General features: G+C 34.3%; 1 protein-coding gene across 4 annotated transcripts in view; it reads right to left on the bottom strand.

The window, feature by feature from the left end:
• LOC108337462 (myosin-15) overlaps positions 1 to 22,099 on the bottom strand; it is a 40,400-nt gene that overhangs the window by 6,400 nt on the left and 11,901 nt on the right. For all 4 annotated transcript variants that reach the window (XM_052880322.1, XM_017573994.2, XM_017573995.2 and 1 more), the window contains 23 exons: positions 18,587 to 18,733; positions 18,394 to 18,495; positions 17,523 to 17,580; positions 17,299 to 17,400; positions 16,737 to 16,774; positions 16,526 to 16,652; positions 16,265 to 16,438; positions 15,981 to 16,112; positions 15,506 to 15,615; positions 14,391 to 14,451; positions 14,114 to 14,291; positions 8,280 to 8,485; positions 6,949 to 7,068; positions 6,761 to 6,859; positions 6,119 to 6,340; positions 4,861 to 5,000; positions 4,641 to 4,752; positions 4,469 to 4,516; positions 4,298 to 4,387; positions 3,201 to 3,371; positions 2,875 to 3,027; positions 1,726 to 1,902; positions 255 to 395 (listed from right to left, as the gene is read on the bottom strand). In XM_052880322.1, coding sequence (XP_052736282.1) covers positions 255 to 395; positions 1,726 to 1,902; positions 2,875 to 3,027; positions 3,201 to 3,371; positions 4,298 to 4,387; positions 4,469 to 4,516; positions 4,641 to 4,752; positions 4,861 to 5,000; positions 6,119 to 6,340; positions 6,761 to 6,859; positions 6,949 to 7,068; positions 8,280 to 8,485; positions 14,114 to 14,291; positions 14,391 to 14,451; positions 15,506 to 15,615; positions 15,981 to 16,112; positions 16,265 to 16,438; positions 16,526 to 16,652; positions 16,737 to 16,774; positions 17,299 to 17,400; positions 17,523 to 17,580; positions 18,394 to 18,495; positions 18,587 to 18,733 — 2,908 coding nt within the window. The remainder of the gene's footprint in view (positions 1 to 254; positions 396 to 1,725; positions 1,903 to 2,874; positions 3,028 to 3,200; positions 3,372 to 4,297; positions 4,388 to 4,468; positions 4,517 to 4,640; positions 4,753 to 4,860; positions 5,001 to 6,118; positions 6,341 to 6,760; positions 6,860 to 6,948; positions 7,069 to 8,279; positions 8,486 to 14,113; positions 14,292 to 14,390; positions 14,452 to 15,505; positions 15,616 to 15,980; positions 16,113 to 16,264; positions 16,439 to 16,525; positions 16,653 to 16,736; positions 16,775 to 17,298; positions 17,401 to 17,522; positions 17,581 to 18,393; positions 18,496 to 18,586; positions 18,734 to 22,099) is intronic.

Genomic DNA, 22,099 nt, shown 5'->3' with positions numbered 1-22,099 from the left:
TAGCTAAACGCATCTATCAACATGAAGCTTCACTTTATTACACTACCATTTCCTAGTTTGTAGAGCACTAGCAAAGAGGAAAGGAAGATTTCAAGAAAAAATGAAAGGTGCACGACAAATATACATGGAAAACTTACCCTCCAGTGCATGAAATTAAGGATGCACTGTAAAAGAATACAACAAATGGAGAAATGTGTACAAAGAATCAGACACATTAACAAAGTCAAAGAACATTGAAAACATATAAAACGTACATGATTTCCACGAAGTTTGCTCATGAGAGAATCCAAAAATTTGACAATGTTATCCCACTGACCACCAGATGATGGTTGGGGAATCCCACCTGGAGATCTAGACGATTTTGCCCCTTGCACTCCTCGTCCTGTTTTGGGTGACTAACCAAACAACAATAAATTATAAAATTAGACATAAACAAAAATAAACAAAGGTAGAACACTTAAATAAAAGATTTGATAATTAAAAAATGTAAAATGGTGCAGGATTTTAAGTAAGGCCACCAAATCTGATGAATCTTCCCTAAGTTTCATGAATCTGCTGATGGGAGATCAAGCCTTGCAACAAGGGTTAATTCAAGGGCAGAAAGGAAGCCTTGAGGCAGCCATGGGGGAAGTTGTTGCAACAATTAAGGACCAGCTGTTAGACTTCAACCTTAAGGATAAGGTCGTTTTTGCAGCAGCATATGTAAGGAAACATATTAAAAAAGTAGTTGCTAGTCGGGTTGTTAGGATAAGTGAATATTTCTAGATATAGTTGGGGGTCCTGGTATGCGGGGACTTTTGGATGTTTTGGAGAATTGTTGACAGGATCATTGACATCCTGTGTGAAAAGGAAATCCTTGAAGGAGAGATATTTTGTGTTTTTTTTCAGTCTATTCAATAAAGAATATTACTCTTCTTTCTCCTTTTAATTCTGGGTTCCCAACAACTTCGGTTATTTTATCCTTGTTATATTTTTAATCTTTATTACAGGTTTATCTTGCTATTAAAACTAAGATTATGCATTTAAAATCAATCCCATAATTACAGGGATTTGTTTCCATAGAATTAGCTTTCTATATTTCATAAACTAAACAGCAGACTCGTGTATTCACTGAAGGACTGGTGAGATCAATCAATTAGTTTCCAAAGTGGGGAGAAGAAAATTCAAGTCAGAAAAAAAAAAGGCGTGAAACACATTTCTGACTTTCCCGCCATCACAAAGACAATGAAAAAACCAAAACCTGAAATCAAATTTCATGGTTCATTGTACAAAAAGATAATCAGCTTCTCAACCACAACCATAACAGTAATATTATATAACTGTTTCTTCACATTTCACTATAAACTCCAACTCCTAGGTGCCCCTGTAAACCCTTAACAAAAAGAATTCACACCCAGCAACAAAATCACAGAAAATATCCAACATATAACAATTTTATATGGAAAAAGGATTGGAAGTAAATGGGTGCACCACTGGTACCGCTGAAAACATTAAAGCAGTTCAAACTGACTCCGGAAACAACAAACTTAGTTAGAAATTTTGATAACTCCCTCTTTCTCAGAAAAAGAAAAAGGTGTTTGAGAAACTGTCGTAGAATTATATTCACTTAATGATATGGCTACAAGAACCAAGAATAAAGCACAAATTCAACATCTGACAAGGTAATTTAGCCAGAAATAACATCTCCAAAGCCTATGACTATAAGCAAAGAGTAAGAAATGGCACCTGAATACATGATCCCAGAAGTGGAGAAAGTTCTTTTTTCAAATTGTCACGCAACAGACCAAAAATCTTCTCTACACAAGCAGTTAGCTGTTGTTTAAAAAGTATAGCAGGATATCTTGCCTCCACATGTGATACACCATCATCATACCCTATAAATTGCAACGGAGATTTTGGTCCCTAGAAATACCACCAAAACTAAAATCAGGGGAAAATACAAAAACAAGCAGGGAACCTATGACAACCAACCTAAAATGAAAAACACCAACACGCTTCCCAGATTTTAGTCTCAATTTTCTCCCATCATCCAAAAAAGAAAAACACCAATAGCAAAGCTTCCTTTGATTATTTAAATCTAAATTTAGGTCTGGGTTAGTAACAAAGCACTTGAGAAATGAGAGGAAATAAAGAAATATTTTTTTAATTACATGCTAATTACATTCTCAACTCCTTTTTTTTACAACAATCACATTCCTAGTAAAAAGAAAATAAAATGTACAGGAATGAATGCATAGAGAAGAATGAGACAGCAGCCGACAACCAACAGCAAAAGATGGCGGATGCTACACTAGAGACTGAGACCAACAACGCAGGACTAACCTGCTCATATGATATACCAACTTCAGGTACATAAAAGATACAACATTTTAGAGGGCTTGATCACGCCTCTCTTTTGTTTTATATTTAGATTGATAGAATTCTCATACAAAGAGTAGAGGGAAGAGCAAAGATCAAAAGCCAGAACTAGAGTCCTAGGTTTAGAGTTAGGTAAAACTCATAGGTACATCATGTAACAGTTTTCCAATTCAACTACTACCTATATTCAATACCTATTCTAAAATCTGCAACTTTATTTTTAAGCATTTATAGATATATAAGCTATAAATTAAATGTCAAGTATCCACAATCCTTGCTGAAGCTACCATTCTGCTACATCAGCCACTTTGCACTGTGAAATCTAGTTACACTGCTCGAAGTTAAATCTCAAGTAGCAGGTCACCTATCTATCTTTCTATACCATTTTCATCCACTGCAGCCCACAATTTAGTCAAAACGAAATGCAACTTAAACTATAGAGATGTAGTCACAGAAAATTACATATATAGTGGAAGTAATACACAAAGAATTCAAATTTTCAGCAAGACAACTCACATGTCCTGTCCGGCTGGTTAAACCAGAAGATCCAGGATAACGCTGAGCAGTGGCAGTTAAAAAACCATTTGACCGTAAGTTCCTCTGTAAAAGGCATAGAAGCGCAGAGGTATTGGACAGCCAATATGGCAGGATAATGTCATCCTCCCTAACCTGATGTAGAATGCACTCGGATAAGTTTCATAAAATAATCACACATATCCTACTAATTCAGTACTGGACTATAAATGAGAAAATACACAATAGAAATAACAACAAATTCTGTATGAGACAAGCAACAAAACATAATAGACAGCAAGTTTTAAGAATAAGAGCACAAAATTTACCTTTAGAACCTCATTTATGCCTTCGATGATGGAATCAAAAATCGCTGTGCGCTCATTTTCAAATGAATGCCAATGAAGCAGACATTTATATATAATACGAGCAGCAATAGGTTTACCATTTTTAAATCCCAAATTTTCTTTTATACACTTGGAGAGGAATTCATAGTTATCCTGCAAAACATAAGGTACCTATCAACTTAAGGTGCACAATCATATAGTTAGAAACATGTTGCAGACACTAGTTTATTATGGAGATTGGTAGACTTTTTCACCTTCATTTTGCACAATTTTTTATTCTGTTCCTGTATTTTCATCCAAGTCAATTGACTTATTCAATTTTTCAAACAGGTAATATGACTCTACCTTGTCACTGAACTTCTCTCTCAAAAGGATGGTTGAAACACTGAATGTTCCAGGACCAATAGCAATTTTTCCAACCACAAAAATCAAACCCACAATAACCAGTAAAGTAAGATTGGAGCAGACAATTAATGAAATTTTTGGAAGCGATATGCATTTTCCACATCACAATCAAATTTTGCTTCCATTCAATTGCAACAATTAAAAAATGACCTTTACTAGTATAAATTCCTATAACTACATTACCTCAATACTAAATTGATCCTGCCCAGTAAATATTTTTTATCCCCTTCTCACACTGCGTCTTCAGCTAGTTGTTCTCACAACTCTCACACTAACTCTCAATTACAGTTTTCTTTTTTCAATAAACTGATCCTGCCCAAGAAATATTTTTTACCCGTTCTCACACAGCATGTTCAGCTATTTGTTCTCACAACTCCAACGCTAGCTCTCAATTACAGTTTTCTTTTTCTTCAATAAAATGGTAGTGTAAAAGGATTCCAATGTTAATTTTTATCCCAACTATGTTTGCAAAACAATTGACAACAATCGTATGTAGCACCCCAATCAATAAATAAAGGAGAGAAAAAAAAACAAAAGTGGGGGTACCTCCCATTTTTCTATCATGAAGATGAATTTTCCTTCTTTTCTTTTAGGTTGAGGATAAACTAAAATAGCAGGATGTCAAATCTAAAGGTGTAAAATTTAGGCCAGAACAGAAATTAAACAAGATCTACCTGGTGCTTCTCTGCTGTTAACTTAGATCGACGAGAGTCTGACAAGCCTACTGTAAAAGGGGCAATAAGTTTTGTGGGCGTGGGTGACTCCTGAATAAGAGCATATTAAAATAATTATGACTCTGTTTATGATTATTTCCAAAAGAGGAAGATGAGAAAGTAGGAGCTTACAAATATGGTCTTTCGATCAGTGTGAGAGGTAATTGCAGTAGAGTATTTCTGTAGCAGAAATAAAAAAATGTAAAACAATTCTAAGACAAAGCTATTAAAGAAGATATTTACCTAAAAATGAAACATAATCATAAGGAATGAATAACAAAAGTAACAGACAAAACAAACTTACTTCTGACACTGACTTCGCAAAACCTGGACGGTTACTCTTAAAAGGGGTACTTAATGCTTTCTGACGAAGCACATGATTTTCATTCTCTAAACTCTTTAACTTTTCCTCAAGCCTACATTAAAGAAAAATAATTATCAACTAGGATTACAGGAATAAGTGTAACATCATGCATTAACTAAATCATATTGCAGAATGAGAAAACAGGGAAAAGAAAAACCACCTTTCTTCATTTTGCTCGAGTTGAGAACACTTCTGTTCAAACTCCCTCAGTTTCTCCATGGTTTCATCCCGGCTTTTTTGAGCATTCATAAGCTCAAGCTCTAAGGTCTTGTACTTCCTTTCAAATGCATCCAATGAAACCTAGAAATCCAAGAAAGGGAAATGAATCACACTATATAAAAAAGTTTACAACAGAAAATAAGCAAACGAACAAGTTCATGAAAGAAGGTATTTCTCATTATTAAATATTGATTTTGTCCCTTGTTATGTATATCTTCTTCCTTACAAATAAGAATATAAGGTGTACACAACACACAATTACAAGCAATCCTTTCAATATAGATAAAAAAAAGTTAAATTCCACAACAAGGATCAAGGGTGGGCCTTTGCTTACATGCTTCAGGCCCAAAGGGTTAGATGTAAAACAAAAAAATAAGTATTCATCAAACAGCTTAAGATGTACGGATAATTTGTTCATAATGACAGCCTTAACCATGGAAGTGTTACTATAAAAAAATAACAGATAAAAGGTAAGATTCTATTTTCTCATAATATTAGAAGAAAAATCTAAGAACCAAAAACACCCTCAACCCTCATCTACAAGCAAAAGCTTAGATCCGGGAGAAGGTACCAAGTGTGGTACTTCTCTCATGTCTTTGAACAGAAACAAAAACTAAATAAATAAATTAATGGGAAATTTTCAATTACCCGTATCATTCCGTTTAACCTTGGAAACTCAACAAGAAAAATGAAAAAGTTTTACACTATTCTACCGTAGGATAATCCGCCCATCCAAAAACCAATGTTCCATGCTTCTACCAATTTCTTTGATAGTAACGATGATTAAACATCTTGCAAACTTGTCTCCATCTTTAACCCTTCTTTTGACATTTAAATCCAGATTTTCTCATACAGTTCATCAATAAACTTATCTCCAATTAGTAACCTTACTCGTAACATTCACAGTTCGTAATACCAACTTCCATGATTTATCATAATATCTATCTCATAAACCATGTCACTGGTCTATAAAACTTAACATGCCTCAGTAAGTAATAAAAAAATGGAAAATTGTATAACAAGAAAATCAAGAATGTGAAACAACAATTTGATGTAACTCTTATTCAAACTTGAATTCATCCCACAAAGAAGTTCCAAAAATCCTGCCCAGGATTTATATGGTGAGAATAACCAATATTTATTATCCATCACAATCAAACAGAACTAATGGAACATATCATTGAGCATTAATGAAGCACCTTTAATAAAGCATTTTCCTTTCGCAATTCATCCACTGCTACTAGCTCCCGTTTCAAAGCGGACTTTTCCTTTACTGATAATTCTAATTGATTTTGCAGAACAGCATTCTTGTTGCACTCGTTAATTTTTGCCAATTTAGCAGCATCCAATTCAAGATTCAAAGCTTCTAACATCTTTTGAAGTTTGGAAATCTCTATTTTTTTAGCCTCTTCATTGGAAACCTGCACAATGAAGCAGAATCTTGATAAGTTCAATAATTTTGTTTTCAAAGCCTTTGTGCCAGATAAATGACCTGATCACAGGTAGGACATTCAGTCCAAATTTCAGATACAAGTTGAAAAGTAAAATAAATAGAATATAACCAGCAAAGAAACAAGCAAAAAAAAAGATAACTAATGGTTTATTTATGGAGCAGAAAACACTAGCTAAAATTCTCAGCTAGACATCTAAAACATTTCAGCTTATAACAACCAAATATAAATACATATATATAGAATGTTGGCACCAACAACACATAAATATGTATGAGAATGTGAAGTAGGAAATAAACCTTCATATCTCAAAAAGACCTATGTATCACAAGGATTCAGTTAATAATATACAACCATTAAATAAAATCATCAATTTTCTAGAAGTAATACCCTTATTTTCTTTTCAAGATGTAAACGCCATGAGAGATCTTCCATTTGCTTCTCCAGTTTATTCTTGGCTAATCGAAGAGCACCAGCTTCATTTGCCTCCTGATAAAGACATTTAAAAACGAAAATAAGAACAATTTGTCTACTTTGGATGGGATCTTCCACATAGACTCTGAAGGTAAAAATGTTACTTGTTTAAGTCTCCGTAACTCTCTTTTTGCTTGTCTGCACCGCCAAAGGCATTGTATTGCCACAATTGAAGTTTGATAGCGTAGGAAAGATGACCTAACCTTGGACATCCTCCAATAGGCCTACAATGTTATGTATGATCAACAAAACAATATAACAGAAGAATGTCATCCAAAGTAACCAGACACAAAGAGCAAGCGTGAAAGTGAATGCAGCAACAATTGAAACCAAAAAAAATAATTCATTGTGCCATTGCACTGTAAACTATTAGACTGAGAAGAGATGGAGATCAAAATCGTATGTTCTCCTCTGAAGAATTCTCCACTAAATAGGGATGATACAATATTTTGCAAGAATGCTATCATGCAGCTTTTCTATCTGTGAAACAAACTGAACAAGAGAGAATTTTAAACCTAACTTAATTGAATGCATTTGAATAACTTGTGAAATAAGATAGTTACAAGAGTAATTATAGCTAAACTCCAATAGAAGAGATAGGTGTTAGCAATAACGAACAGCTTTATTCAATTGATACAAGAGATAGTTGTTAGCAGTAGCTTAACAGCTCAAGGAAAAAAAATTTCAAAAGAAAAACTCTTTACATTGAATTTACCTATGAGAAGAAAACTGAGCAGAAGAAACAGGGTCAGTCAACACATTTGCCCACTGATCCAGAGGTGCAATGTGATAGAAAAAATAAATAAATAAAAAAGCTGTTTGACCAGAACCTTTTCCCACACAAGGAAAACATTAATCTCTATTAGATATAACAGGCTTAGACTCATCTCTTTGTATTTTATTATTTATAAATGCATAACCCTAATTGTAAAGAGAGAAAAATTTAAATCAAACAGAATATTATCTTGGTTCACAACAAAAGTACTACTCCCCCTCGTCTCATAAATATAAGACATTTATATTTAATTCACACCTGTTAAGAAAGTAAGTTTGGTTAATGATAAGAACTTGGTTGTTAAGGAATGCCTACTTAGCATCCATTAATAATCAAGTCCCTATCAGTTAGAAGCATTATATTTGTAATTGTAATATTTTTCAAAAGTCACCCTTAATTAATGGAGGGGGAGAAAATAATGGCAGCAGTTGTTAAGGGTATTTATCAAAATATTTAATGCAAGAGAAACAGAAAAGAATCTTATAAAAGGGGGCAAGGAATTTTCCAAATGATGTCTTGCATCTAGGGACAAAGACAGTATTTGTAAACTAGGATGATAAATACCCAAGGAAGTCTATTTTATAAAAGTGATGAAGACACAGCCTATGACTTTCACCGTCTAAAAGTTCTACCACATATAACACATCTTGAAAAAATTACCTGAACAAAAGTAGCAGCGCTATGTTCTTTTGCATGTAAGAATCTTTGGCGAGTCACAAAACCTCGAACATGAGATTGCATGATAATAGCAGAAAAATACAGTTTTAAGTGAGCATGCCTTGTAAGCCACATTCGAATATATTTCTGAATGGAGATAGCCGCTGCTGTCTCCCTTTTAGCAGCATATATCTTTCGGGCAATGTGACCTACAAAATAAGTACAAAAAGCTGATGCAGTCAAGCTAATGTCATATTAGCGTGATCCCCATACTTAATGCATTTTCAAATTGTTAAATTTAGGGGAAGACAGACAGAAATCGAGAAAGGAGAGAGAAAGAGTGTGCTACTGTATCAGTGTTAGAATATACCGTGAATGCATGATTACATGGAATTCATTGCACAAGATTAGAGGATACTATGTTTCCCCTAAATGAGATATTCAAGCCACGCCTATAAACCAAATTTATAAGATTCAGAACACTATGATTTGGTTCTTTGCGAGAGAATCGATTAAGATACTTAAGAATCCAAATAGTTGCATCACAGTGCACCTAACAAGGTGAATCCAAATAGTTGACTCACCATGCTAAATGCAAAAGCAATATTTGGATCAATGACAACAAGATAATTGAGTTTTCCAACTAGCATTCTATATCTCGCAAGATGTGTTAAGCGCACTCCTTGATCAAGTAGCAACATTACAAGAGAGTGTCTATTGGCTTGGCAACAAGAAAGCAACCTTCTTCCAAGAGGTCAAGTGCATACTACCTTTCGTAAATCACCAAACCATCCTTGGATTTAGCAATTTCAATAACTAAAAATTACCAAAGCCGACCAAGGTCCTTAATCTAAATATCTCAACAAATATATTGCTTCAAGCAACTAATGTCATATTAATCCCTGGCAGCAATGACATTAACATTAACATAGGCAATTAGGTAAATGCATCCCTGACGTGCATGATAGAAAACAAAATAGCCAGCTTTCACTGCAAGTCATGCCAAGCACAAGGTGACTTTCAATCAATATAAAGTGTAGGAAAGTCAACATTTATAGTAGATGATTCCCCTAAAGCAACAAAACATAGTAATTGTTCCATACAAGCTTCCTAATCAAGATTGCCAAAGAGCCAAAAGACTCAGTTTGAAAAAACTCTCCCTCTGAAGTTGAGAACACATGTAAAAAGATTAAATTTCATCAAAAGTGACATTCATGGAGGTAAAAAAACTTGACTCAAAGGATGGTAACAACAATATCCGCCTTTATTAGATGCATAATCAAAGAATATGCATTTAAAAACTCTAGGATCTAAATTTACATGGAACTAACATATGACTATGGACAAATACAACACATCCAAACACCTGACTACGAAAACTAGAGCGAAAAGGATCGATTGGAAAAAAGGAAAAATGGACTCAATTGGACTCAAACCATCTAAAACCAAAGGGTGATTGGTTAATATGATAGGCAATAGTGAGGATAGTCTAACCCCAATAAGATTCAGGGACGTACATTTGGAAAAGAAGTGTCGTGTCACCTCAAGAGGATGCCTATTCTTTCTCTGAGCAACACCATTACATTGTGTCATGAACAACACCATTTTCGGAAAAGAAGTTAGCATGTCATGATTTACATATTTTCTCCCATTATCAAAATGCAAGCATTTAATTGACTTTCCAAATTGTGTTATCATACCACGAGAATTTGATGAATAAAGTAAACTTTATATTTTTCTTCCATGAGGAATATTTATTAAACAAAGGTACACAACTCAATAAAAGTGACAAACCATTTAACACCAAATATACTAGAGTTTGATGCAGGCCACCAAGCATCAAAATGAACCAAATCAAAAGGATGAGATGAGCACGTTTTGTATTACTAGGACAAAAAAGAATGCATGTCGAGAAGCCAAGAGGTAGTGTTAGGTTTCTGAGTTAGAAAACCTAACTTTCTCACAACACCCACTCACACAAAGGCAATTCAAGCAAGAGAAAACAAAGGAAATGCGTAAATTCACTGTAATTGTATAACGAAAAGCAATAACGATTCGGGAGCCTAATCCCCCTCAACAAGGTCCAAGACCTGTTTACACAACGTAAGAAAATGGCTAGCTCCCAACAGAATAACAAAAGGTTTATCTTGAATTTAGGAGAGAGAATATATTATTTTCTATTATATGTCTCCTTACATGCATTGGATATATATACAAGAGCTCATTGAATGAGCAGCCTATTCTACGGAACAAATCCCTAAAATTGTGGGATTGTTATTCTAATAATAATAACAAGATACAGGGAATATAACAAATTAAATACATCAAAATAATATTTAAAGTTTCCTAAAATATATTTTGACACTCCCCCTCAAGCTGGTGAATAAGTGTTTTCCATTCCCAGCTTGGATATAATTCTTTCAAAATTACTGTTGCTCAATCCTTTGGTGAGTATGTCTGCAAGTTGACCTTGAGTGGACACATGGGGTGCAAATCAAGCCACTGTCAAGCTTTTCTTTGATAAAATGTCTGTCCACCTCAATATGTTTGGTTCTATCATGTTGTACTGGGTTGTGTGCTATACTTATTGCAGATTTATTATCACAATATAACCTCATTGGTTCATCCCACTTTATCCTTAAGTCTTCCAATATAATCTTTAGCCATAAAAGTTCACATATTCCTTGGGCCATTGCTCAAAATTCTGCTTCAGCACTAGATCTAGCTACCACACTTTGTTTTTTGCTCTTCCAAGTTACTAGGTTTCCTTACTACCATTCGGTATTAGTGTATTTACCATTTGGTTCCTTCACTCCTTCCTCCCACCGTTCACTCCTTCCTCCCACCGTTCGGTATTAGTGTAGATACCATTCGGTCTATACTTCACTACTCCCTTCTGGCTACCGCTCGACATCTACTTCCCTCCTCCTTTCGGCTAACGTTCGGTACTTCCCTCCTTCCTTTTGGCCATCGCTCGGCCTCTGCTTCCATCCTTCCTTCCAGCTACCGTTCGATAGTTCCCTCCTTCCTTCCGACTACCGTTCGGTATTCCTCCTTTATTCCTCCACTCATATATTTTTAACTTCCTAACAGGTAGTCATTTCTCTATACTATTCTTAGTTCCCAAGTTGTTAAAGCGCTACAACTCTCCCTGTTTTTCAATAGTTCCAAATTCTAAAAGTCCTTCCTATGACAAGATCCTGAAAAACACAATGAGTGGATAAAAAGATTACAAAACAATTTGGATCATCGGTATGTTTTTTAATGAAATAAGGTTATTAAAATGTTTTGGAACATAAAGGACATCTTTAAGGTAAGGGATGGCAAAAGAGAAACATTACTACATCCCATTATTGGGATACGAGTCTCATTGGCAACAGTAATGTGGTTACTAGAAAGGGAAATATGTGATGTTAAAAAAGATTAATGAAGGGTCATATGGTCTGCCACACCAAAGTCTAAAACTCAAGAGTCATTACATAAATTTTTAGAAACATTAAAAAGGAAATGGAGTTCCTACCAATCATGATTAGAGAGCAAATACCAGAAGGTGGCTTACTGATAAACTCCATGAGATTTTAGACGTTCAATTGTAGCATGAAGTATAGGCATTCCTTTTTCAATTGAAGAGAACAAAAAAGTCTTACTAACTCAAAGTATAGGAATTCCTTAACCCCTCCTAGATAAAACATAAAAGTAAGACGAAAAGTTTGACGACAACTCCAACAAGGACAATGGCTCCGACAAACTGCAGCCACTAGGGCAACAGTGACAGACCCACAAGTTTGGTGCATTTCAAGCAATCCCAAGAGTCAAAGGAAATGGGTGCACTTTAGGCAACCCTAAAAAGAATCATAGCTAAGACAATAAAGAAGAAATGCGGAAGCAGAGCTCCAAAGATCGGGAGGGAGCTCTAATATCAACTCCAAAGGATTGATCAAGAAAGAATATTTGTATTCAATTGATTGATTTGAAATAGCACATTAATCTCTATATATAGAACTTGAATCCTACAGTAATAATTACGGAGAGAATTTGGAAATTCTGGAGGCATTTCTTTTAGGAAAGTGCTTAGGTGAAGTTGATTGTGTATGATATGCTCAATATTTGCACAAATAACGGAGACTATTTACTAGGCAAACAATTATTGGGTGCTACTTTATATACTATTTCCTAAAAAAAATGCATATAACATGCGTTGCATGTTATTCCAACAACAATTTTGAATGAGTTGACTTGAAACAGAAGCCAGCCAATGAAAGCACAAATGTCTTGACCGTTTGAAGGCAAGAAATAAGTTAAGGATTGACTTCTTACTGATTTAATGAATATAAAAAATTAGACAATTAAACTCAATCCATCCTATATAATTCAGAACTACTTTATAACAATCTGTAAATTCACACAAATACAATACCATGAGAGATGACCATCTCATAGTAAAAATGCATATAACATGCATTGCATGTTGTTCTAACAACTTTGAATGAGTTGACTTGAAATAGAAGCCAGCCAATGAAAGCACAAATGTCTTGACCGTTTGGAAGCAAGAAATAAGTTAAGGATTGACTTCTTACTGATTTAATGAATATCAAAAATTAGACAATTAAACTCAACCCATCCTATATAATTCAGAACTACTTATAACAATCTGTAAATTCACACAAATACAATACCATGAGAGATGACCATCTCATAGTAAAAATGCATATAACATGCATTGCATGTTATTCTAACAATTTTGAATGAGTTGACTTGAAACAGAAGCCAGCCAATGAAAGCACAAATGTCTTGACCGTTTGGAAGCAAGAAATAAGTTAAGGATTGACTTCTTAATGATTTAATGAATATCGAAAATTAGACAATTAAATTCAACCCATCCTATATAATTCAAAACTACTTTATAACAATATGTAAATTCACACAAATACAATACCATGAGAGAAGACCATCTCTGATAGGATATGTAATGTATTTGACAGTTTGTAGACAATTGTTAGATAGTTTGGAAAAAATAAAACATAGAAGTTAGTATGAAGTGGTTAGGGGTAGTTAGGAGGAGTTTAAACAGCAGTTAGGGGAAGTTTTAATTAGTAGTTAGGCAGTTTTTGTCTTTTAAGGAGGGGGTGTTCTAGTTCTGTGGGAGTGTATTTTGTTACAGAACAGGGCTTGTCCTGTGTAGAAGGGAATTTCTTCCCTTGGAAGCTGTTGGATGTTTTCTTGTGTTATGTTTTTCAGAATTAGAGTGTTAAATACATTGTGCAGTAAGATTTGAGTGCTTATTTCTTTACTGAATCTGAAAATCTGGTTTCTTGTTCCCAAGAAACCTAACAATCTCATAGTAAAAATGCATAAAATATGCATTGCATGTTATTCTAACAATTTTGAACGAGTTGACTTGAAACAGAAGCTAGCCAATGAAAGCACAAATGTCTTGACCGTTTGGAAGCAAGAAATAAGTTAAGGATTGACTTCTTACTGATTTAATGAATATCGAAAATTATACAATTAAATTCAACCCATCCTATATAATTCATAACTACTTTATAACAATCTGTAAATTCACACAAATACAATACCATGAGAGATGACCATCTCATTGTTAAAATGTGGCCAGGTGCACTACCATCCAACCTCGCAGGATTTAGGAGGGTAGATATATGCAACCTTGCCCCACACAAGTGAAAAGACTTTTCCAGGATTTGAAACCATGTCCAACAAGTCACAGCAGCAACTTTTACAATTGCACCAAGGCTCAACCTCAAGTGCAAAAGAAAAGGAAACATGTTAACAAGAGTAGTATACAGTTTTAACTGCATAAGGAAAGATGAACTGACCCCTGCAGCCTGCCTGAAGAGAAATCGCAGCAGATCTTAAAATTATAAAATCCTGATGTGCAATAAATGTCCTCATGCGGCGCTGGATACACTTTGCAGCATTGTCTAAAACTTCAGCACGTCTCTGGTCTAAAATACCAATTTGCCCAGCTCTGAGGAATACTTTGGTCCTACCCAACTGAACAACAACAAAATAAAAACATTACTAACACACTTGTACATCCCCCGCTTTATTGGTGAATAATATCTGCAAAACACATTTCATAGGGAAGCATACCTGAAAATTCTCAAGCTTAAGCTTTTGCAAAATTTTCTCAGTTGCAGCTTTATCATCATAACTATTAACACAAGAATAAAGTTTTTATTAAATAAGCACAAATTGTTGCACATGCATTCAAATGAATGCAATGAGAAAATAATAATCCATGTCATGAACAAATAAAATCCTTTCATTGACCACAAATTTATCACAATTCCTTACCAAATGTGATAATAATAATCTCCAAATGAGAAGCAGATGTTAAAGCAAAGTTTTACTATTTCTTTCTCTTTCATCTGAGTTTCAGCTCAGCTAACTACAAATTTACAATTGCCCACAAGCTATATTTTGTAATCAGAACAGATTGGCAAGTTCTTTGAGATGGGCCAGTAGTTCCATAGAACTACTTTAAAAATAGGCCAATAACCAAGTAACTAGTCAATTAGGACCAAATTTGAGAACCACAAGCAGTTTTGACACGAGTGGATCCAAGGCTCCTACTTTCTCTCCATGAAAATATAATGCCACACAGCTGCTAGTCATGAAAATCCAGGATTAGGATAACCACTGCTCTGATTTTTTCATGTAGCTGTGTGATAAGAGGAGAAAAACAGCTTTTCCTCAGAAACCCCAAGAAACTAGGTTACATACAGACACAACAGAAAAACAACTTTTCCTCAAGATAATATAAACTATTCTAACAATATGTATATACACACACACATATATATTATTCCTTAGATAATAACCATAGTTTCCTTAGATAGCTTGATTATTAGGAATTGAATCAGACTTTGTATGTATAAACAGGTGTACAAATTGCTAAGCAATATACAAGAAAAATAATCTAAACAGATATATGAAGTGGAAAACAGAGAACAGGAATACTCAATCAGATGGATGATATTGATATGATTTAATCATGTTAAAGAAGGTGTTATACAAATCTAACCTAATAATTCCATTTATACTAATGAGTACAAGTACTACTAGTACAAGACCAATAAAATAAACTTCTTGGCAGATATAGCTTCACGAGTTAGCTTTGAAAACCACAGAAAATCACGGAATACAAGCTATGGAGCCATTTAATACTTAACAGGTAACTCTGAAAATTAATTTAATGAACTCACCTTCCATCCATAAATTCAGAAGCTATCAACCCAAAACGATCCACAAACTCTGAGTAAGTTCTTCGAGTGGGATAACCTGCCAGACTTATCCGAACAGCCTCAAGGACACCCTAAATAAAATATAGGATATGCCAAAAAAGACTTTATAATGGGTGGTAAATCTGGAAGTAAAGCACGTGAAGCCGAGCCATCTTATTTCAAACAACTTTTTAATCAAGTCCACTATTTCTTTAACACACATGTAGTTAGAAAAATGACAAACTATAATAAGTTATACCTTACCATCAACAACCCAAAGAGCCCAATAATAAGTTACACCCTATTGTGTACTGCAGTAAGAAATTGGCTAACAAACCAATTTTCCCCACATTGATTAGATAACACCCAAGATAACAGTTTACAAATAGACATGCTGGCAACCTGTATCTCTTTCAACAGCTTGAATTAAAGGGTTTAGAACATCTAAAATACTAACCCCACAGCGTAACTGGTGTATGACACTTGCATTTTCAAATTGTTGTGGTCGATTCAAAGAATTTGGTTTCACACATCGTATGTAGTGAGGCTCTGTTGAGTTTAGGGTCTCCATGAGTGCTTGAAGTTGTTGCTGAGAACACAGACACGTAACCAGGCCCCAAAAAAGATCAAAGACACGAAATTGATTAACAAATATATACATTTAGTCACCTGAACAAATTGGTCTTATTATGCTCTCCCTAGCTCCAAAAAACACAAGTTAGAAGATGGAAATCTACGCACCTTAAATCTAGCAGCTACTGAAGAAAACTTGTATGATGATCTTGAAGATTCTTCAGATAGCAAAGGAAATAGACCAGAAACGAAAGGGCATTTTGAAGAAGATAAGAGATTGCAATGTTCTACTACAACATAATCACGATTTTTGTCTAAAAATGTATCTGTATGATACGTGACCTACATAAAAACAGTAGACGATCTCCTTAAACATTGGAAATGTCACTTGTGTCTGAATCAGGAGAAAGTCCAGTAACTAGTACTCACCTTTCCAGCATAATGAGAAATAGTAAAATCTGTTTGTGAAAACTTTTCCTTTCCCAACCTAGGGTGAGATCGGAAATGCTGAAACAACTTGGTTGAGAATGTTTCATGAGTCGACTTTGGAAACATACTGCAATACGAAGCAATTCAGGATGAATGATGAAATTACATAAATAAATATATACCAATTCATATTGAAGAACTCAAACTGTACCAAGCTTCATCCAACAGAGCAATGATACCAATGGGTTTCTGCAAAAGAATGCAGTAATGAATCCACAAGAAACTGAAACTAAAGGCAAACATATCAAGTGAAATCAAGAGAAAGCAATGTATATATCAATAATATGCATACATTAGCATTGCACCACCACATGAAACTATATTACTTTATTTTGACATAATCATGATTATCTGTACCCTATATAAGATAGTCTTAGCGTATTGATTTGACAAAAAAGGTCTTGAGAGACCCAAACATGAGACCTAGAGGGCATAGGATCAGACAAAATGGTTTATATTTTGACAAATTTCTGAATAGCTGAGTAGCATCCTTCCTAATATAGATTTTCTTACAATTTCCATATCTCTAACCTCATGTATTTCATAATTTCTCATATACCATTATTATTGATTTCTATGCCACACATTATGCATGAAACCAGCAATCATGTATGAAAATGTGTAACAATACTAAACAGCAATGTCAATACATAGACTAAAGAAGTATTTGCATCTAAAAAGACAATAAAAATATTAAAAGATCCAATACAAACCTTTTCAATTAAATCTAAAACATCTTTGTTATCTACAAATTCAATGTAACTCCAGTTAATTTCTTCTTTGCCATACTCATCCTGTTCCATCTTGAACACATGCTGGAAATAATGACAAGACAGTAAGCAAAAAGAGAAGGAAAAACAACAAGATTCAAACTAAGACAACAAAACATTTCATAAATTTAGTGAATGCTAATTAAAATACAATAATATATGGATACCTCATTAAAATGTTGCTGAAGCTTTTCGTTTGCAAAATTGATGCAAAATTGCTCAAAACTGTTGGAGGTGAATGTTATTGAGATGAGAAAAACAATCATATAGAAAAGATCACTAAATCAACAAAAATTGAAGCAAGCAAATGAAATCAAATCAAATAATGGGAATACAAAGAAAAACAATCCATGCATACCTTTTATTGAAATGTAATGTTATTTTATTATTATTTCTTTTGTACATACCCAGTTTCAGGGTGAGGGTTTAAGGTAAGTGTCTTGCCTCCTTTTGTAACTATACATATACATATACAAATATACAAATATATATACACACACATGAAAAAATTATTTATCTTAGTTCGCATCCTTGGAGTTATGGTTCCTAGCCCATTTCAAATGAAGAAAAACCTTAATTGCAGAAACTAAACTTCCAATTTAGTGTTGTTTTATGGCAATCAATTGAACAAGATGTTCTAGAAATTATAAGATCGTATAAGACATGTTCTTCGTTTTTGAAAAACACGCAAGATATTTTTGTCGATGTCATTCAACATCTCTTTAATGCAACTCAGAGTAGCCTCTCTCACTACATTTTCTCAATAAAGATGATTGCACAATTGATTGTCTTACCCCTTATCATAATGCATGGGAAGTTCATGATCAAATGTGACTTGTTTGGCTTCAATCTACTCATTCTTAATCAATTCTCTCATGTTCTCGGATGGACTCACATGTGAAGTTCGGGAGAAAATTCACAAATATTGTGGTCTTCAAATTAAGTCAATTGTGTACATATAACATTCCACAATCCATATATACACACAAAAAACGAAAAGAGGTCTTACAAATGACAAACAATTGAAAGCCAACATACCTATTATCCTTAAAGCACTCAAAACCATAAATATCCAAAACTCCAATCTGTATCTTGGAATTGATGTCTTGCCCAACAGACATATTGATCTTATCAACAAGCCTGTTAAAACAGGATAAACAAAAAGAATTTGTCACTCTAAACAAAGCATAATAAAAACTACATCCCAATTTTGCATTCACCACATGTCTACCAATCAAATAAACGAGCGTAAACAGTTTTCGCCAAAGCATCACGGCCAGCAAGAGCAGCATTGCAATCAAGGGCCTTGACAATACTTCCTTCACGAGTTTGTATTGAACGAGTACACAATGTTGCCAACAGTAGGTCTACATCACACCTATTAAAAGAAAAGCAGAAATGTATAGAAAAATGAAAACTTTGTATTTTCGTATCAAAAGATGGAAGTGTTAAAGTATCATTGTTATTTGGAATCCTAACTATGTCGGTACACCAACTAACAACAATCATTTGCAGCACCCCAAGCAATTACAGAGAGTTTTGATGTGATGAGCTCTTGTTTACATTGACTATTTACAAACTACAAAAGCTCATCTAATTGACAAAATCATGTATAACAAGACAATCAGAGTTATAACTATCTGAACAATAGAAATCAACAGATAATAATAGTCGTAACAAAGTAATAGATTACATGTGGCAAGTTTGTTAGTGTACTTGTTACGGGTTGTTAATGTTCATCTAGTCATTGTATTGTTGTACTGTACGTTTATGCTTTGTAGTATAAATATATACATGTACACATTTTTTAAGTGAGTTCAGTTTAATAAAATCACTTCAGTCAAACATGTCCTTTATCTCTCTACTTCGTCGAGTTTTCCCACAGCTATTGCTGAAAAATTATGTTAGAATAAAATCAGCTATTACAGATTTCTAGAGAATTAGATGTTACATTCTGTCAGGATTTGTGTTTTATTGTTTCTTTATTTAGCATATTATAATTACAGTATATGATGGAGATATCCCTGAATCATAGGGATATGGTTGTCTAGGAGCTATTATTATACTTCCTAAAATAGCTTTCTAGCCTTGTATATATAGATTGTATTCTTAGCATAATAAGATGAATCATTCTACCCTTAAATTATAACATTACATAATATGGGAAATTAATTAGGATGATTGATTCCTAATTATTAGGTGTATTTATTATAATTGATTTTTGTATTATGCTATAAATACATGTTGTGTGGTCTGCATTAGACACACAATTCATTCAGAACATATAAAATTCTATATGGTATAAGAGCAGGTTCTTTGAGTTTCTTCTATCATTGTCTTTGCCACCCGCCGTAAAATATTTTTGTCTTTTAACGCTTGTGTCTAAGTACCTTAGTTCTGCTCTCCTAATTTTAGTTCTCTATCGCACCTCTTTCACTGTTGTCCACAGGCTGTTGCCTTCATTAACCGCTCCAACCCGGCCGACCATGGCCATGCTCCATCTCAGTAGATCGTGCTCCAATCTGGCCAACCATGCTCCCACCCGGCAAACCGTGCTCCAACCCAATCATACATTTGAATACATTTATAACAAGTTTGGTACATATGACATATATGTTGATGGGGAGTGTTAGAATAAAATCAATTCTTACAGATTTCTAGAAAATTAGACGTTACATAATCTAGAAAATTAGGATGATTGATTACTAATTACATGTAGTTATTATAATTGATTTTGTATTACACTATAAATACATGATGTGTGGTCTGCAATAGACACACAGTTCATTCAGAACATATACAATTCTATAAATTAGATGATACAAATTACCTTCACTAGATGCAGAATGTTGAACCAGTGATTAAATCTCACAAACTTCAACGATTTGTCGTAAATCCTATTATTCCTTCTAAGTATCTAACTGAACATGATAGAACTCTTGACAATGTTAATCCTAATTATGAAGCATGGGAGGTTTAGGATCAGATCTTGTTTGGCTTCAATCTACACTCTCAAAGTCTGTCATGTCACGTGTGCTTGGCACAACACATTCTTATGAAGCTGGGAACCAAATTCATGAATATTTTGGATTGCAAACCAAGTCTCGTGCACAACAATTGCACACTGCAATACGCGCTGTCAAACTATAATCCAAGGCTAGATAGGAATATCTACTTAAAAATAAAGGTTATGTTGATGAACTTGGTGTTGGAATGCCTGTTAGACATAAGGAACAAGTTGATGCTGTACTCGGAGGTTTACCATCAAATTATGCTCCTGTTGTTTCCATTATTGAAAGCAAAAAATGTCCTCCTTCCATTGCTGAAATTGAGGCTTTATTATATAGACATGAAACTCATCAAAATCGTTATGATCTTGTCTCCCCTTCATTGAATTATACACAGGCTTCATTTGGTCGTGGAGTTCCAGATCCACTTTCGGATCATCTTTTCATGGTGGTAATTTTGGTAGAGGCTGCGGTGGCAAATTTACCAATTTTTAGTGCCAAATTTGTCTTAAATTTGGCCATACTGCTATTGATTATCATTTTAGAGTTGATGTCTCTTATCAACCTCATGATTCTCTTTGCTTCATTGATCCAGCCACGCAACAATCCATTCCATACTCCACTAGCTCACAGAGGACTTTTAACACATGGATAAATCTCAAGTCTGGTAGTACTGGAAACAATCAAACTAGTATTATGATTACAAAGACTACTTCAGGGGGCAATAGGCAATGATTAGGCAAAGATTACCAGACTCTGGGGCAAGCTTTCATGTTATTGGTGAATCTCAGAATATCAAACAGTTTCAGCAATTTGATAGTCCCCATCAAATATTCATAGGCAATGGTTCAAGTTTCAATATTTGTGTTGTTGGTTCCTCTTTTTTTCCTCACCTTATAATCCTACCATTCTTTTGAAGTTAAACAAATTATTACATGTTCCTTCCATTACTAAAAACATGTTAATATGGAGAGCAGCTTGATTATCACATATAAGTGTCATCTGAGTGACATCTCCAAATTTCAATTCACTAAGTAATTGTTTAAGCCACACAAGTAGTTGATGTCATAGTTCTATATTCTGCTTCTACGCTGGACCTTACCACAACACTTTGCTTCTTACTTTTCCAAGATATCAGGTTGCCACCAATAGAGACAAGATATCCAGAAGTAGACCTCCTATTAGAAGGGGAACCAGCCCAATCAGCATTTGAATAGCAAACGATTTTTGTATTGTTGTTAGGACCATATAACAAACCTTTTCCAGGTGATCCTTTAATATACTTTTAGTATGCGAACAACTGCATCTCAATGGTCTTCACATGGGGAGTTTAGGAATTGACTCACCATGCTAATTGCAAAGGAAATGTCAAGACACGTAACAGTAAGATAGTTTAATTTACCAACTAATCTTCTGTCCTGTTTAAGATCTGAGAAAGGCTCCCCCTGATTTGGTAGGAGTTTGATGTTAGGATTCATAGGTGTCTCAACAGATTTAGAGTTCATTAACCTTGTTTCCTCCAAGATGTCTAACGCATACTTCCTCTGAGATATGACAATATCAGTGTTGGATTGTGCTACTTCAATACCCAAAAAGTACCAGAGTTTGCCAAGATCTTTGGTTTGAAAATGGTGACAAAGGTATTGTTTCATCTAAGAGATGCCAAGATAGTCGCTTCCTATGAGAACAATGTCATCGACATACACTATTAAGTAGATACATCCAGCACTTGAGTG

This window comes from Vigna angularis, chromosome 7 (genome assembly GCF_016808095.1).
Source record: "Vigna angularis cultivar LongXiaoDou No.4 chromosome 7, ASM1680809v1, whole genome shotgun sequence".
Taxonomy (NCBI): domain Eukaryota; kingdom Viridiplantae; phylum Streptophyta; class Magnoliopsida; order Fabales; family Fabaceae; genus Vigna; species Vigna angularis.
Note: the sequence above shows the minus strand (reverse complement) of the source record. Positions and strands in the feature narration are given on the sequence as shown.